The sequence below is a fragment of the Aspergillus alliaceus genome (genome assembly GCF_009176365.1).
Source record: "Aspergillus alliaceus strain CBS 536.65 unplaced genomic scaffold BDW43scaffold_74, whole genome shotgun sequence".
Lineage (NCBI taxonomy): Eukaryota > Fungi > Ascomycota > Eurotiomycetes > Eurotiales > Aspergillaceae > Aspergillus > Aspergillus alliaceus.
In genome coordinates, this window is record NW_022474757.1 from 43,139 (window position 1) to 58,905 (window position 15,767).

At 42.8% G+C, this 15,767-nt stretch overlaps 3 protein-coding genes across 3 annotated transcripts; 2 read left to right on the forward strand and 1 right to left on the reverse strand.

Moving 5' to 3' along the window:
- Positions 1 to 204: 204 nt before the first annotated feature.
- BDW43DRAFT_316398 (uncharacterized protein) lies at positions 205 to 1,509 on the forward strand (the record flags this gene model as incomplete). The annotated part of the gene is made up of 1 exon (XM_032048292.1): positions 205 to 1,509. One exon carries the CDS (start codon positions 205 to 207, stop codon positions 1,507 to 1,509), a length of 1,305 nt encoding a protein of 434 aa, XP_031894722.1.
- A 4,674-nt stretch (positions 1,510 to 6,183) lies between these two features.
- Positions 6,184 to 6,964, reverse strand: BDW43DRAFT_316399 (uncharacterized protein; the record flags this gene model as incomplete). The annotated part of the gene is made up of 2 exons (XM_032048293.1): positions 6,184 to 6,863; positions 6,931 to 6,964. 2 exons carry the CDS (start codon positions 6,962 to 6,964, stop codon positions 6,184 to 6,186), a joined length of 714 nt encoding a protein of 237 aa, XP_031894723.1.
- A 5,863-nt stretch (positions 6,965 to 12,827) lies between these two features.
- On the forward strand, positions 12,828 to 13,586 carry BDW43DRAFT_292758 (uncharacterized protein). Its single transcript, XM_032043750.1, has one exon. It carries the CDS (start codon positions 12,874 to 12,876, stop codon positions 13,090 to 13,092), a length of 219 nt encoding a protein of 72 aa, XP_031894724.1. The 5' UTR covers positions 12,828 to 12,873; the 3' UTR covers positions 13,093 to 13,586.
- The last annotated feature ends 2,181 nt before the right edge of the window (positions 13,587 to 15,767 follow it).

The following is a 15,767-nucleotide window of genomic DNA, read 5'->3' on the forward strand; positions in this document are numbered from 1 at the left end:
GCGGCGACACCAGGGGCGGAACCAGCGGCGACACCGGGGGCGGAACTGCCGGCGACACCGGGGGCGGAACCAGCGGCGACACCAGGGGCGGAACCGACGGAGACACCGGTGTCGCCGCCAGGGGACACTGGCAGCACTGGTGGCAGTGGCTACAGTGCTGCATACGTACCTGGTAGTAGGGGTAGGGAGAGGTCGGCTTCGCCAATGGGAGAGGTTGACCAGGTGAAACTACACCAGATACTGAAAGAGCACTACATAAATGCCGTCGGTTACCTCAAACGATATTTGTCAGGGAACCTGGAAACCTCGAAGTCCCTCGATGCCGTGAACATCCAAATCCAGGAAGCTATCATAGCTAAACTCTCCTGGGAACCCAAAATGGCCGAAAAATTCCAAGTTCCCTACACCAAATTGAGCGAAATCATCAATCCACTAGTTGTTCAGCCCCTTCAAAATGACGGTTCAGAAAGAACCGCTGAAGTGTTTGCAAAGAAGCTGGGAGAAAGTAAAATAAACCTTTACCACTTCTGTGTCCATAACAATATTCAACTGGAATGGCTAGACGGTCTACTTGAAGAGGATGTACCAGAGATCGTTTGTCCCCCGAAAATATATAATGAGGATAATACAGATATAAGAAGTTATTGGCCCTATAACTATTTGGCTACAGGACAGTTCGATGTATTATATGAGAAAAAGAAACGGGCCTACAAGGGCGACGCAAGTTCATTCGCTGTACAGGTTCGAGACCCTGATTCAGGAAAATTTCGAGTCGAGATGAGGGCTACTATAGGAAATAACAACCTCGAGAGATGGAGGAGGTTGCCAAACACCTACAAATTCTATGCAGGAGACCGAGATTACAAGAAATCAGTACTAGGCGAGATTGTGTACGTCTATTTCTACACAATGGTACAGCCAAAGACAGGCAGCCCCGAATCAAAGGCCTCTGCTAATACCGACATCTGTGTAAAATTCGAGAACTCTATTATGCCCTTAGCAGTAACCAGGTCCAAAGCTAGCAGCTATCTTCCAGAAGGAGAGTCTATCGATGACATCATCGAGAAGTTGTCCTCTAGAGATGACATATTAGTACCACGCAAACTTCGTGCCAAATCAGTGAAATTTAGCCTTAGCCAAGAAAGAAGAACGATTCCCACTACAACACTCGCTGAGGAGTTATTTAGGCGAAATGAAGCCCAAAGTTCTTTGAGAAATGTTTCAGCCTACTCAAGAGCTTCAGTACCTCCAGAGAGCCCGAAGCAAGCCACAAGCTTCTACTCGCCTTTCTCATCTCGGCGTACGCCGCTCTCTCAGAGCTCGATGGCAACGACAGCTACACTAGCTGATACGCGTGAAATAGAAGATATATATAAGCAAATTGACGCCCTCAGCAAAAGGTTAGACGAAGTGGAGGAAAATGTTGTGACTAAAGAGTATTTAGATGGCAGTATGGCTAAAATAATAGCTCAAATGACGAACTTGTTGGGACTGGAGAAGCGGTCCTAGATTACCGAAGCATTTCCTTACAAACGGTCTAATTTCATTCCTCAATTTTCTTATGCAAATGGCACCTTGCAGCGACGCCGTACTTGGAGGAACAGGAATCCGGAACCTCCCTCAGACAGCAAATTTAACTGCATTCAATAGGATCGGGAGCTGACGGATAACAACGGGCCATCATAAACAAGAAGCTTTGCGAACCGCAGTCACTCATGCCGAATCAGTAAGATAGCCCCTGGTTGCCGAATATGCTCCTTACGCCTTCGTTAGGAAGCCTTGCTTGATGCATATATGCCGTATTAAAACCAGGCTTCTAGCTTGTGATCAGCAGCGCTATTATGTTCGTGATGTTCATCGAGTTGCGTTTGGATGATATGTAGCGTCCCTATTATTTTGTCTTTTTGTAATTCATAGGCGTATAATGTATCTGCAGCATTGTGTTAAGACAGTGTACTTTGAGAACTAGTATAAAAATACTTTTATAAACCACTCTTTCTAGTAGAAAAGTTTACAGAAATTGCCATTTAAAAGTAGGCGGCTTAATAGCTTATCTATCCATGTTAAAGCCTTGGCTTCAGGATGGGCAGGGGGCCGTGGGAGGGATTATCATCCTATGTTTGCCTCTAAAGCCATAAATCGAGAATAACAGTACAAAGTGCTTTGGGAAGTCACTCTTCTATGCTCTGTGTGTGCATAGCTTAGGTCCAATGGTCGCGTGTGTGAAAGCTGCTGTTTTCTTCGAGTTGCAGAACAGCGTCTGTCCGTCAATCCATTTTTTTGATTTGGACAATGGACATTGCCACAAACATGGTACTGAGCTGGACTCGAAGATATGTATGCCGCTTAATTACAACGCGCGATGAAGTTCGGGTACAGTAGTGAGAGTACTTGACAGCCATTGTGGTACTGCATGGGGAGGCTGTATATTAGAAGAGTATTAGGCGTTTAGCTAAATTTCCTCTACAACCCACCAATCTCTCAATGTGACGGCCAGGACGCGCTGTCTCAGAGGAAGCAATTTCGTTCAGCTTCTCCCTGTTAGATTTCGGTCTACTGCAATCTTTCTGAACCATCCGTATCTCTGCCTTGGTCTTCTCAAGCCGTGTTTGTCGTTAGGAGCTAAAAGGGCCATTACCATCATGTGGCTGATTCTCGCAAAAATAAAGTCCTTCTGGCATAAAGTCCTTCTTGTTGTAGTTCAAAGGAAGATCGATTATTCTCCATTATATCTGTAAAACTGACGGTGTATATATGTTGAAGATATGGCGTATAGCTGGTGTATAGCTAACGCCTTTGCAAGCGTGCGGAGGGTTTAACCCCTGAGAATCTCTCCTTCTCCCTGTATCTATTCAGGCAAGGTACTGCTCAATTTACGTCTTGTCTCCTTTCAAATGCCGTCTTCCCCTGAATAACAATATTATACAAGTTAAGCAACGAGTTTTCCTACAATCAATCCGAAATTATACGGAAGTTTGAAGCTCCATATAGACTACCTGGTCGAGCCTCATTTCACAACACTTCTATTAACCCAGGAGGTAAAGGAGCTTCGTGCAGCAAATGAAAAACAAAAGTAAAAGTGTGCAGCTCCTAGAGCTTATGTTACTGTGCTACTGGAGGTGTCCTAACAGGGGCTGAAGGCCAGTTGCTCAAGAAGCTGTACAGATGATGAATTCAGGGGAACCAGTACGTAAAGAACATGCGCTACCACGATGCAGCAATTGTTGTCAAATTGGTCATATTAAAACAAGCGGCCCTAGCAGATAAATAATTTAGTCACTTTTTATTTTAATTTGAGTGTGATAGTAAAATATCTCTTGGTCAGCTGCTGTTAAAATCATGTTCAGGTGCCTCACTCAGCGTCTGATTACATTTGATACATATTTGGTTTGGCTGTTCCTGCCATCCAATAGAAAAAGCATCTATCACTTGCTACATAAACAAAGAGAGAGCTTTTGATGATGATCAAACAGTCTGTCAGAATTATCAGTCTACATGGACCGGTTTATTATTGCCTTTTGAATTCCTAACTGAATTCCATCCTACATCACTGGATTCATGGAGAGGGAGCTCAGCAGGGGAAGTAGTGAGCACGTTCGCGCTAGAGGTTTGAACACATTCAGCACCACTCCAAGCACCACTCCACATTATCGCATTCAACATCAATATTTTCAAAGCTGAAGGCACAAGGAGTAGCCAATAGCCAGTTAGTTGAAGGAGCAAGCGGAGGCTAACATTGTCACAGACTCACAAAGTGGGGTTTGAATGTCCAAAAGAAAAAGCAGAGAAGAAACCGCACAAACATAAAAGTTACATGTACATACGGAATATACATATATAGTTGTGGCCACCTGTATGTCGCTTAAAATTTGCGAGGGGTCAGGGCAAATGAAACACACACGGAGCCTTGGGATTTAATGTAGGCCCTAAGGACCACCCCGTGAAAAATATGTGGAGCAACTATAGAACGCCTATTGCATGAGTGTGGAAATATCTCGGTATGAATGAAACGTTCAATTTAAACTGCCCAAGGGATTTACTAGAACTATCTGAGGGGGTCGGTGAGGCCATTTAAATAGGCAAGGCCATACAAAGGTTCTCAAGGTCTTACAGGCCCCCTTTCTCTAAGCAACAATGGAAAACAGTGAAATGACTTGAAGATTACATTCAGCAATATTCAACAACAACAACAACAACAACAACAACCACATTATATGACGCTGCACCAAATCGCGGAAGGGAATTAACTACATACTGTATCGCTTGTGATATTCGTCGCTAATCAAAAAAATAAGTTTTACCATCAAGGAAGGTGGAGATGGAAGGGGATGGGATTCAATAGAGAAATATAGGGCAACTAATATACCTACACCGCGCTCTGCTATAAAGGAAGCAATATGAAAGAGATGTTCACAAAGGCACTTGTCAGCTATGGATCACTGGCTCTATATACACCCCCCACCCTCCACATTCCAGACTGTACTGTGAGACCGCAAATCAAACTCGCTGTACGCTTCGCTGTGAACTTTCAGGTTCGACTTAGAGTCTCGCCTATGAGAAATGGTTAAGATCAACCTGGGCGCGCTTGCATACCTGGCTGTACTTACAACATCGACTATGGCCAGTCCTACTATTGACTATGTCAAGAGGGGTCGGGGAAAGTGTACAGAGGGCAAGGACTACTGCGGACTAAACCTGATAAACAATGGTACATTTAGAGCAGCTAGGCCGTTACTGTTCAGCATCGTCAATACTGATCTATAAACATAGGAATTTATCTGCTCCAAATTATTGATATTCTTAAGGAGCACGACTTGGAGAGGAGTGCTAACAATAAACTAAGCACTCTTTACAGGTGTGGTGCTAATGATAGACTTACGAATTACACGCAGTGTGGTAACCACTGCACTTCGCATCCGAATTTCCCCCACGAGGCCGATAATTGTTAGCAATGAAGTGAACTGCTTTGATCCCCTCATTGACAATATGTAACTCATAGAGCTATTTAAAGTTTGGAGAGCGTGTCAGATAGTGCTACAGTACTATTGGGATATACTCAGGACATTCAACTACTTAGAGTCTAGAGCTTTATTGTCGTTCAGGTAGCTAGAAATATTTTGTCGGGTTTGCTGACTTAAGGTGTATTCCTAATATACCATGTATATCCCGTGTACTCAGCCTCCACGCTCTAGCATACTTCAGTAGCCATAATCGGCATAAGAATATTAGACACATTGGGACAAGGGCTTAATTGAACTAGCAATGAAGGCACATCGTCAGACATTCCACGAACCCTTCTAAATCATGGTTCTTTTCGGGGCTTTACGCCTTTACGAAGATCAGGGTCTTGGATCGATAGGGGAGAAGTAATGGCCTACAGCGTAAATATAGGATAATTCAACACCGCAACACTTACAGTACTGAAAAGAAGAGTTGGGTGCTTAGCGAGGATACAAAGCACCCCAATTGTCATTATCTCTATAAATACGTAGATGACTTTTCAAGCCATCGCCCTATTAGCACGCCACAGTAAATACGGATAATGGCTGAAATAAGTCATATTTTAGTAAAGAGGCTGGTATACACCAGACCTGTAACTGAACTAACTGTCCTGTGTATATATCGGAAGGCCATATAACTATGCCATGGCTCAAGTAAATTCTGTCGTCCCTAGCCGCCTTGATTATCTACACCCCCCAGAGCTACTGTAGATCGTAAGATAGTTGTAAAGAGACCCGAACTCTCCTTCTGCCTTGCATAATAACCAAGTCTTACTTCAAACCCTAATCCGCTTCGCATTCGATTTGCATTAAACCTTATATCCCGACGATGTCCAATCGTAAGCCGCACATACAGCTACATATATATCTGAGTTCCAGGATTAGGGTTTGAAACTCGACTCGAATGTACAACGTATGGAAGGAAAGTTCGGTTGCGCTTGTATCTTTATATGTTATGGATCATGGGCAATTTGAATCATAGAAAAGAATTTGTATCTTGTCCCGAAAAGGTTACTGTATAACCCATAAATACAAAACTTAATACAAATCCCAAGCTATAGCCCAGACTACCTATTCGGTTACTGAAAAATTGAGGCAATACATACATACATCAATGAGGGTGATAGAGCCAGGATAATTCCTTTGTAATATACGCCCAGCCTACAATTTGACACGGTTCCTTCTAAGACTTGGGCAAACCAACCAACACACTCTGAATGGATAGACGATGATCCCGATCGAAAGCTCTGTCTGTCCTCTGTATACCAGATGTTGCTGGTGCAGTTAATGCGGCCCCCTCTAAAGCCCCCTTACTATTGCGCAGTGTTCCTCGCAGCTTGAGACGCACCAATCCACGTCCCTTTTCCCCCTTATGAAATGATGATCTTAACCTCCTTGCTTTGGTCAGGATAGCCAAAGACGACCGATATTTTTTGAATTCCTGCAAGTACTTCTGCTCAAGCTCTTGCCTCGTTAAAGTTTTATTGGCCTCCAGCCAATCTAAGAGGCCGTTTTCTTCTTCTCGTGTCCATCGACGAATCTTGGACGGTGGGAGACATCGATTGTAAGATGCCTCCAGGGTGGGTAGATAGGAGCTACCCGCCTGGGCCGCCTCAGGTAGCTCAAGGCCTCCGAGATGATTGCTGGGTATTTGATTTGATCCTTGAATAGTAACTTTCCGTGCTTCAGATTCAGGCTTTGCTTGTTCAATTTTGTCGTTCCCATATGACGCATCAGTGGAATGATGTGCGGCCACAGCTACCGTAACGGATGTTTGTGCATGCTCGGATTCATGAAGTACTGCCTCGAGTTTAATAAGTTTTCCATATATTTCCAGAAGAAGGTGACTACTCTGGCGGGCAACTGCGAATGAAATGTTAATAACAATTGAGACAAGGATCTTAAATCTAATGGATCTGCATCAACTAACCTTCCGTTGGTCCCATTAGGACTTGACTCTTCATGGATGAGCCTGTAAAAGTCGCCACAGTTGAATTTGGCCCTTTAGGTACAGCTATCACATCCGCGCACATTCCAACAAATATTCATATAGTGATTGATGGGGCTACTCTGTGCTCCAATTCTTCAGTTAGATAATCAAATATTTCTTTCACTCAGCAGCGGGCGAATAATGTCAGTAATGTCTTCTAGTAATTTCAGCCCCACTGAGAGGGCTAGCGTATCCTAGTGGTGTCTAAGCTGAGTAAGTGGTGGTGGGCGCGTTCAGGGTTACTAAAGAGCAGTTGATTTTCACTTTGACTTTTCACTTTTCAATACTGGAGAAGAGTAATTCTCAGGGAATATGTAAAGACTACAGAATAATTTTATCACTTTGTGGTGGAATATCTGAACTATAAGTTCTTGTGCTCTACATGTCCACTGTTAGGGGGAGCTAGTTGTGTGTCCATTTTGGGTTACTCAATTCTGTTTGCCCTTTGCCCCAGTTGCTAATAAAAATGCAGAAGTCCTCTTAATTTATTTTTAGGGTGTAATCAATAATTGTGATTTTATTATATCACAATTACTATAACATGCTGGACTTGAATTTAAAATAAGGAAGGAAAAGGCTCAACTCTGCTAAATAATGTGCCCGGGATAGCTTCCACATAACCATTTCCTGACAAAAATGTGATGGCTTTGTTTTTTGGCCTTATATTTGTCTAGAACAAGTTTCATAAGCCAGTGCTAATTTTTGATGTGGCTATTTAAGTGCTACTTTGATTGTTGAGCACAACGAATGCTGTTCAACGCTACATTATAATGCCTTAAGGTATGTTGTGCATTAGTTATACCTTTGAAGATATATGAGATGTCCAACATGATTTGCAATAGAAAATGACACGAACAAACTGTCTTCCACTAATCCAATAAAGTGCCATCACTTATGTGGTAACCTCTATGAATAGGGACCTATTGTATTCGCAGGTTCATACTAGAAGACTAAACTGAAAAAGGAAAGGATCACCACTAGTACAACCGGAGTGGGTCGAGGTGTGTTCAACGCACTCGGATGGATTGTTGTGGAATAATGAGTTAATTACACTGCGCTTCACTATTACACAAATCTTCTGCATCTATTGACCATTCACTTCTACTATGAAGAGATTATAAACTCTCTGTTGCATTGTATACTCCAAATCAGTGCGAGATCAAGTTTATCTTTCTATTATCTGCTATTTACCAATGACATTGGAGTTCGAATGTGTATCGGAGCCAGCGTCTCCCCTCCTCGAGCTACCATTCTGGTCCCCCTTTCTGAACAAGTTTTATCGCGGAATACCTCTTCTATAGACTGCGTCAACTGGGTGTAGGTAGCGTCTATAGTGTCCCTAGTGACTTCAACCTAGCTGCATTGGATTATATTAGACCTACTGGACTCCATTGGGTGGCAAACTCCAACGAGCCCAACGCCGGATACGCCGCAGATGGTTATTACGAATCAAGGGGCTAGGCATACTTATGACCACAGGCGGAGTGGGGGAATTACTGTATCAGCGCTTAATGCCATCGCAGGAGGGTATGCAGAGAAAGTACCCATCGTTCATATCGTCGGCTCACCACCAACAAATCTGCGGGATCAAAACATGATTCTGCATCTTTCCCTGGGTCACGGAAATCTCCGGCTTTACGCATCTATTTATCAAAAGTTTATCTGTGCCCAAGCCAACCTAAGAGACGCTGCATGTGCACTGATGCTGATCGACGAGACTTTACGCCAGTGTTTGTTATACAGCTAACCAGTGTATATAGAATTGCCTATCGATATGGTGAAGGTACAGCTGATTGCAAAAATGGTGCAAATGGGTATACTCTGGGGTTGTATCTCAAATTCCAATCCGAAATGCGCTAACTCTGTAAGATTATCCAGAAATGCTTGGCACCTGCTCTATATTGGGGGGAAATACACAAAATTAACTTACCTAATTAGGCAAGCCCCATTTACCCCGCTTTAAGGCCACTGCTAACGCTTTCTTCCAGCGCAAAGATGAACACGGCTTCTCCTGTTTCTATCCCAGCGAAATAACGTTGCTCTACCTATAAAGTATATAGGCCCGGTATTTATACTCGCCAAGCTATGGCAGAGGCCCTCGGAATCGCAAGCGGCATAGCTGGGATTATCTCCTTAGGCCTGGAGATAACACAAGGATTACTCCAGTACTATAGCTCATGGAGGAATCAGGATAAAGATATTAGAAGCATGTACAACTCTCTTAGCAACTTTTCAGAGTTGTTGGTCCAATTGTAGCACAAGATCCAGCCACCCGCTAAATTTGACATCGAAGTCAAGAGGAATGTGGAATGGGGTATAGAAGCCGCTCTTGATAACGTGAAACAGCTTGAGACTGAGCTGGGAAAAATAAAGGCAACTGATCCATTAGCACAACATGGAGTTCAAGCTACAATGCGACGCCATATACTCAGAATGAAATACCCATTCAAGGTTGAAGCTCTGCGCAACATCCAGACCAATATATCTGAATCACGCTCAAATCTTTCTTTCGCAATACAACTATTACATATGTATGTTCTGTTTGAAGTATACAGGCACAGACTTCTGCTAACTATTATTGTTTAGTGACAAAATTTCTGAAGCAGTGGAAAGGGTTGATTTAATTATACGGTGGAAGCAAGGTATATCTCTTAACAGCTTGATTGCAATGTAACTAACTTTCTCTCTACTTGTAGACAATGAAACCCGCGAGGTTATTGACTGGCTGTGTCCCGTGAACTTTTGGTTGAAACAGGCAGACGTACTGAAACAACGACAGCCTGGGACAGGAGATTGGCTACTATGTACAAGATTCTAGATTCCTTGATTGGGAAACAGGTAGTAGAGAAAGCCTTTGGTGTCGGGGCAGTCGTAAGTGCTACTGACATTGAAAAAGAAGCCAAATACTAATGTGCTCAGCTGGCGTTGGCAAGACTGTCTTATCATAAGCGCAAAAATTTTCCTCCATGTATTAGGTGTACCTAAAAAAAAGCTAAGAACTACTATAGATCCGTTGTTATTGACTTCCTCGACACTGATTTACCTGCCCCAGATATCAGCTTGGCGTTTATATATTGCAATTACAAGTTGAGCCAAGTACAAAATCTGGAGTATCTTTATCGTGCTATTGCTCGACAGCTGGTCGAGCTAAAGCAAGCGGTTCCAGAAAGTGTGACTGAATTATACCAAAGACATCGTAGGAAGGGAACAGCCCCAACAGAGGAAGAATGCCTGGAGTTAATTCAGTCATTAACTAAAGACTCGGCGGGAACATATATTGTCATCGATGCCTTGGACGAGTGTGTCGATGAAAATGATAGACCTTACTATAAATCATTGTATAGATCATACAGGACCAATTCAGGACCCAACTAACAGCCAAAATGTATTGATGTCTGTAAAGGACCTGCGGCGAAGAGTTAGGAGCAAAATAACATGCAATTAAAGTATAAACCCATACTCTCCACCGAAAACATCATACAACCCTATTCTGTCAGGCTAAACAGTTTGTAGATCAGCCACTGCTTCTCGGAAACGGGAGCGTGCATCTTAACGGGGTTACCGAAGATCTGTAAAATCCCGGGAATGCATTGGGACTGCTGAAGTTCCTCTATTTTATTTTCTAGTCCTACACTTTGGCGGTATGCAGCATGTATTTACGGACCACATGACGCCTGACAAAATGCCGAGAAGTGTTGCGATAATTGTCATAAGTAACATTCGCCACCCTATAATTACCTCAACTCCAGTTGCTGGTGACACTGAGTTTAAGCTGCTGGCAAGGTATCTATTTGCGAAAATAGCGGTAAGGGATGCTGCGAAGCTGAAAACTGCCGCTATCTACCAATTTGAGTATGACTGTGCGAGCTGTAGTGATAGGGGATCTCACCATGGCGCACATACTAGTAAGCACACTGCCCCACCGAGCAAAAGCAGCTGTGGCCCCAGTAAGGAGCACAAGCCCCGTCGAACAGGCCGATACAACATAAGCCGATACAGCCCACCGTATGCAATTGCGATAGTAATACACTGCGTCTTGCACCGTTTGAGGCAACTTGGATGCCACATTCCGCGCCTCAAAAATATAGGGGAAGTCAAATGAAAAAGACCAGCTTGGCGTAGAACATTGCGTGAGACTCATAGAACCGTGGTTATAGCTGTGTTTGCAATAACTAAGTATTCCAATTAGATATATCTCCAAAAGGGCAGCTTCACTTGTGACCGCTGCAAAACCTGCATTCTTGTCGGCAATGGGATCAGAACGCATTGCTGCGTCTGGATATGTGTTCTTTGTGAGGGTGGTAACCGGCTTGATGAAGTTAGTACCTTCACTGCTTGCTGTACTCTTCTCCCTTCGTTTAGAGCTTGTTATATCTCTATGGATATTAAAGAGTTTGGATGTTCCGCTGGAAGACGGTTTCGAATGATCAGTACCTGTCTCTAACCTTTTCGTGTTGTGAGCAGGTATTGTTGTCAAATCAAGCTAGCTTCCTCTTTAGCACCGGCTTGGGCAAAAGTTTCTGGAATTGTTACCTTTAAAAGATATATCTCTAAAGATAGAACTGAACGAGAGGTACACCCTATTCCGATGAAGACTATCAGGATAAGGGAGGCTAAAGATAGCAGATATGGCACAATTATACAAAAATGCTTGGGTTTTTTCATGTGAAGCAAGAAGCAGGATTTTGGGACAGGGCTGCAGAAGCAAAATTTTCAAGGTTGATAAGGTAGCCGTTCCCTGTTGGGACTGTTAATTGGACTCCTTTCCCCCTTGATAGATTTTAGAAGTGAAAACAACATGAGAGGATATATCCCCGCCTGTAGCAGCTGGCTTAAGCTGTTTCTGAAGGAGTGTGTATTACTTTCTACTTATATAAACACTTAATGGCAGGCTTAAGAGTAGTAGATAAATAGATATAATATTAACAACTTTTCTATGCCCCTAACATATAGGGGTGTACAAAGCTATATATTAAGGGGCTAACATAAACTAACCTCGTTCCACCCAGTCCATGATGCCTAAGTACAACTGCATAAATTTTATGGAGGTGAACCTGCGGATTTTTAGACTCGAAGTTATATAGCAGGAGAAAGAAACTACTCAATTCATACTCGACACCCTCAATATTAGTAGCAGGGAAAAGAGGATCCAGAGCCCATTGTGTACGGGGAAACGGGGAATATTATAGTTGCTTGATACTGTAAGGCCGTAGAAAAACTACTAGGTAGTGAGAAAGGTCAACTGTGGGGTGTCTAAAGCAAAAGTGGGGTGCTACCTAGACCTTAGACAGCTTCTCTTCTGATATATGTCGTCCATGAGACGAAACCCGACACATCATGTACTACTAGTCAATTATCAATTACTTAGGTATTATTCACACTCTGCCTAATATAATTTACATTCCCTAGGCCCTTATCACCTTTTAGTAGTTTTGGTAAGTTCCCCCTTCTCTACTTCCTCCCTTTGAGGTCGAGATTTCGAGAATAGTTTCATTTAGGGGCGGAAACGACCAAGGTTATTGTCAGATATTCGGTCAGTCCCGAATATCAGATAAGAAATGATTCATAGAATGTCTCAAAATGATCAAGTCTAGAGCCTTTTGGGCTCTTCCTCATGATAATGATTATCCTGATGATATCTATGAGTCCTTGTATGATTCTTGACTTGCTTGTGTTCATAAAATGCGAATGGCCTCGTTTTTACCCCACTTTAGTCACATGACTCTGGTCACGTACAGCCATTTTATCTGACAATAACTGGCCCATGTGGGGCACGCTAGTGTTAATGAGGAGGTTGGGAAAAGACAAGAGGGAAGAAGCGTGATCTGCATCGCTAGTTCAACACGCCACATTGTTGTACTGGCAGTGGACAGATACTTGGACATGCGCCTAAATTCAGATGGAAAAATAGAAATGAAGGAACCCAGGAAGGCAAAAAAAGAGCATGGCTTCCTGTTGAACATCACCGCACAATGTATGGCCGGCTTTTTGTGGCTCCTGCCCCATGGTTTGCGGTGGGCCTTTCCATTTAATTTTAAATTTTTAATTCAATTTCACTTTAGTTTCTTTGTTTGCTTTTATTTTGATTCTTTTTTTTTTTAAAGAAAAATTATTTCTTTTTTCTTTCAACAAAAATAGTGTCATTTGTGGAGTCAGAATGACTAGACCCGCGCGAGTCTTTTCAACGCAGCTGCTGAATGATGTCCATCGTTCGAACATGTTCAGCGGTTCGAGACCTGAATCTCAATTCAACACTGAAGAGAGCAGAGAGTCAGATCATACTGCATATTCTAACACCGCCATCGAACAATATATTGGACAGGACACACAGAATCTTGGATGCTGTTGAACGCTGCCCACAAAAGTGTCGGGTGCAAATGTGCCGCTCTGGGCACCTTGTTCTGCTGTTAAAAAAGCCTTCCAGTACAGTTGATGCCTATGTCTTTCCATACTTTTTCCTCTCAATCATCATCTGGACCCGTGCTCCTCTAGCCCTTGGACTATACTCTAATTCATTGATTTGTTTGTTCAAATGCTCAAACGAGGTCTGCGTACTTTTCATACACTTGCTGGGTTATTCCTCACTTGGTGGTTACTTTCACCTTTTCCTGGAGATTATATCGTGTTCAGCAGCCAGGAATTCTAGAAAGTATTCTGTGTTTTACTTCTGTTACGGATGGAAGGAGCTGATTTTAAGGGATTGCATGCTGGCTTCTACAAAACGCCGGTTTTAAACCAAACGTTTTGCACAGTGAGCTTGGGGTAGGTAAATTTGCCAAAAGCTATACTCCTAGTAATGAACACTAGTAAATGCGAGGAAATGGCGTTTTAATTGGCAAAGAAGTTTTTGGAAACATGAATGAAGAGCCTGCAATGGGGCTCGAGTCCCAAATCTCATCATCAGTCCATTCAAGCTTTGAGATACATAGAAGCGTCCGCAAGGCCATCGAAAGTAGTCCTTGATTAATCATGAAGTGGCATGCTGTATATAGACATACAAGGATAGGTATAGTTGTGGAAGGTGTTGTTAATAAACTACCCTACGCTAGACTTGGTGCGGATCTGTATTTAGTCTATTGGTTAAGTTAACTGAAGGCAAGGGTTCAAGGCAAATTTAAATCATTATTTCTGTACCCTTATTAATAAGCAATAAGCAATAACTAGTTATAAGAAATAAGGCTCTAATGTAATTAGAAAAGATATATGAGCTTATAAGGGACCCCACATCTCATCGGCTGATTCACAACTGTAGTGTGACAAATTCTCTGGTGTTTGCGCTGTTTGTACATAGCTGGCTATTTCCCCTCACATGTCTTGCACCCTCACAACACTTCCTTCTCTTCCCCCTCACGCTTGAAATTCTAGATAAGATAGCTCCAATATCATCACATTGCTTGGCTATCACACCTAGGATATTGGTCGCGACTTGCTTAAGCAGTTATGGGATGCTTGATCTGTTGGTAAACGTTTATTGCTATAGAATTCAAAAATCTGTTTCCTAAACACACACATGTTCTTTTAGGGTACCAACTTACCAAGGCTATGGCTAATACAGTATTGCAAATAAAGTGGGGTTGTCTGAACTAGGTAACTTGCGTACAGTATCACTTTGGGACTGAAATATACGTTGACTAGCTGGATGGATTGTTCTGATATCAACATTGACTTGCTCAACTACAAATTAGAAGTACATGATTCCGGATTGTGGCCTTGAATCGTGGGAGGAAAATTGTCAAACAACAATTTGTTTGGTAACATTTGATCTAGGAAATGATCAGAATTGGCCTAGAGGGGATCAGGAGAATGTCCAACAAATTCTCATAAACTAAATGTACAGCCACAATAGAGATGTGCTAGGGCTACAACGTCCCGTCTGGCATAACTGACTCTGTACCCTCTGCATTCAACTTCTGGCTAGAACCTGGGAGTAGCTAGAGAGGTGGCTTTTAATGCATGCCATCCTTATTTAAATCGGTACTTTACAGGCACACAGCAGTGTAGAATGCCTGATGATATTTTGTAAACACAAAGTGAAAGTTCACTACAGACATGATGAGTTCTGAGCAGAAGCATTTTGCTCCTTCCAAAGGTGTCGAGTCGGGGGTCGAACCAGAGCTGAGAGACACATCTAGACAACTCTATCTCGCTATACGAATCACGCTTATTGTTGGGTTGAGCTTGAGTACAGCTTGTCTAATCATTCGGTTATTGACCAGGCAACGGATTTATCCTAAATTCACTGCAGAAGACCGTGAGTCCTTTGCGACATCCTATATACCATTTCTATGACCTGGTAGTACCGAATTACACAGGATCCAAGCATTAAGGTACCAGAAGGAATGCAATCAGTGCAATTTTGCTAATCATATTCCGGCCAGTGTGCCTTACCACAGCTTGGGTATGCGATCCCCCAGTCAGCATAATGCGGTTGCGTTGACAGAATAACAGGGCTTTTGTGTGGGTACGCAGATAGTGATTCTCTGTATGTATATCCTTTATTTTAGTCTGGTTGTTGGCTGAAAGATATCGTTTTAGATGCTCTCGATCGTGCGGGCCTGGGGATTCATATAGAATATCTCGCACCGAACATCATCAGCACGTATGAGAAGGTACTTTCAAATCGGATTTGCAACGCTGTCTGAGCTGATTTTCAAAATAAATAGCTCTTTCTTGCAGCAGCATGCTTATTTATTACTGGCATATGCCTAGCAAGGGTAACCCATTTGATTTTATTCCATCGTTTGATGGTAGCGAAAAGATGGTTACGTTGCACCTTA

Excerpts from the sequence above, each read along its gene's own strand:
- BDW43DRAFT_292758 (XM_032043750.1), top strand. The coding sequence starts at position 12,874 with ATGCGCCTAAATTCAGATGGAAAAATAGAAATGAAGGAACCCAGGAAG.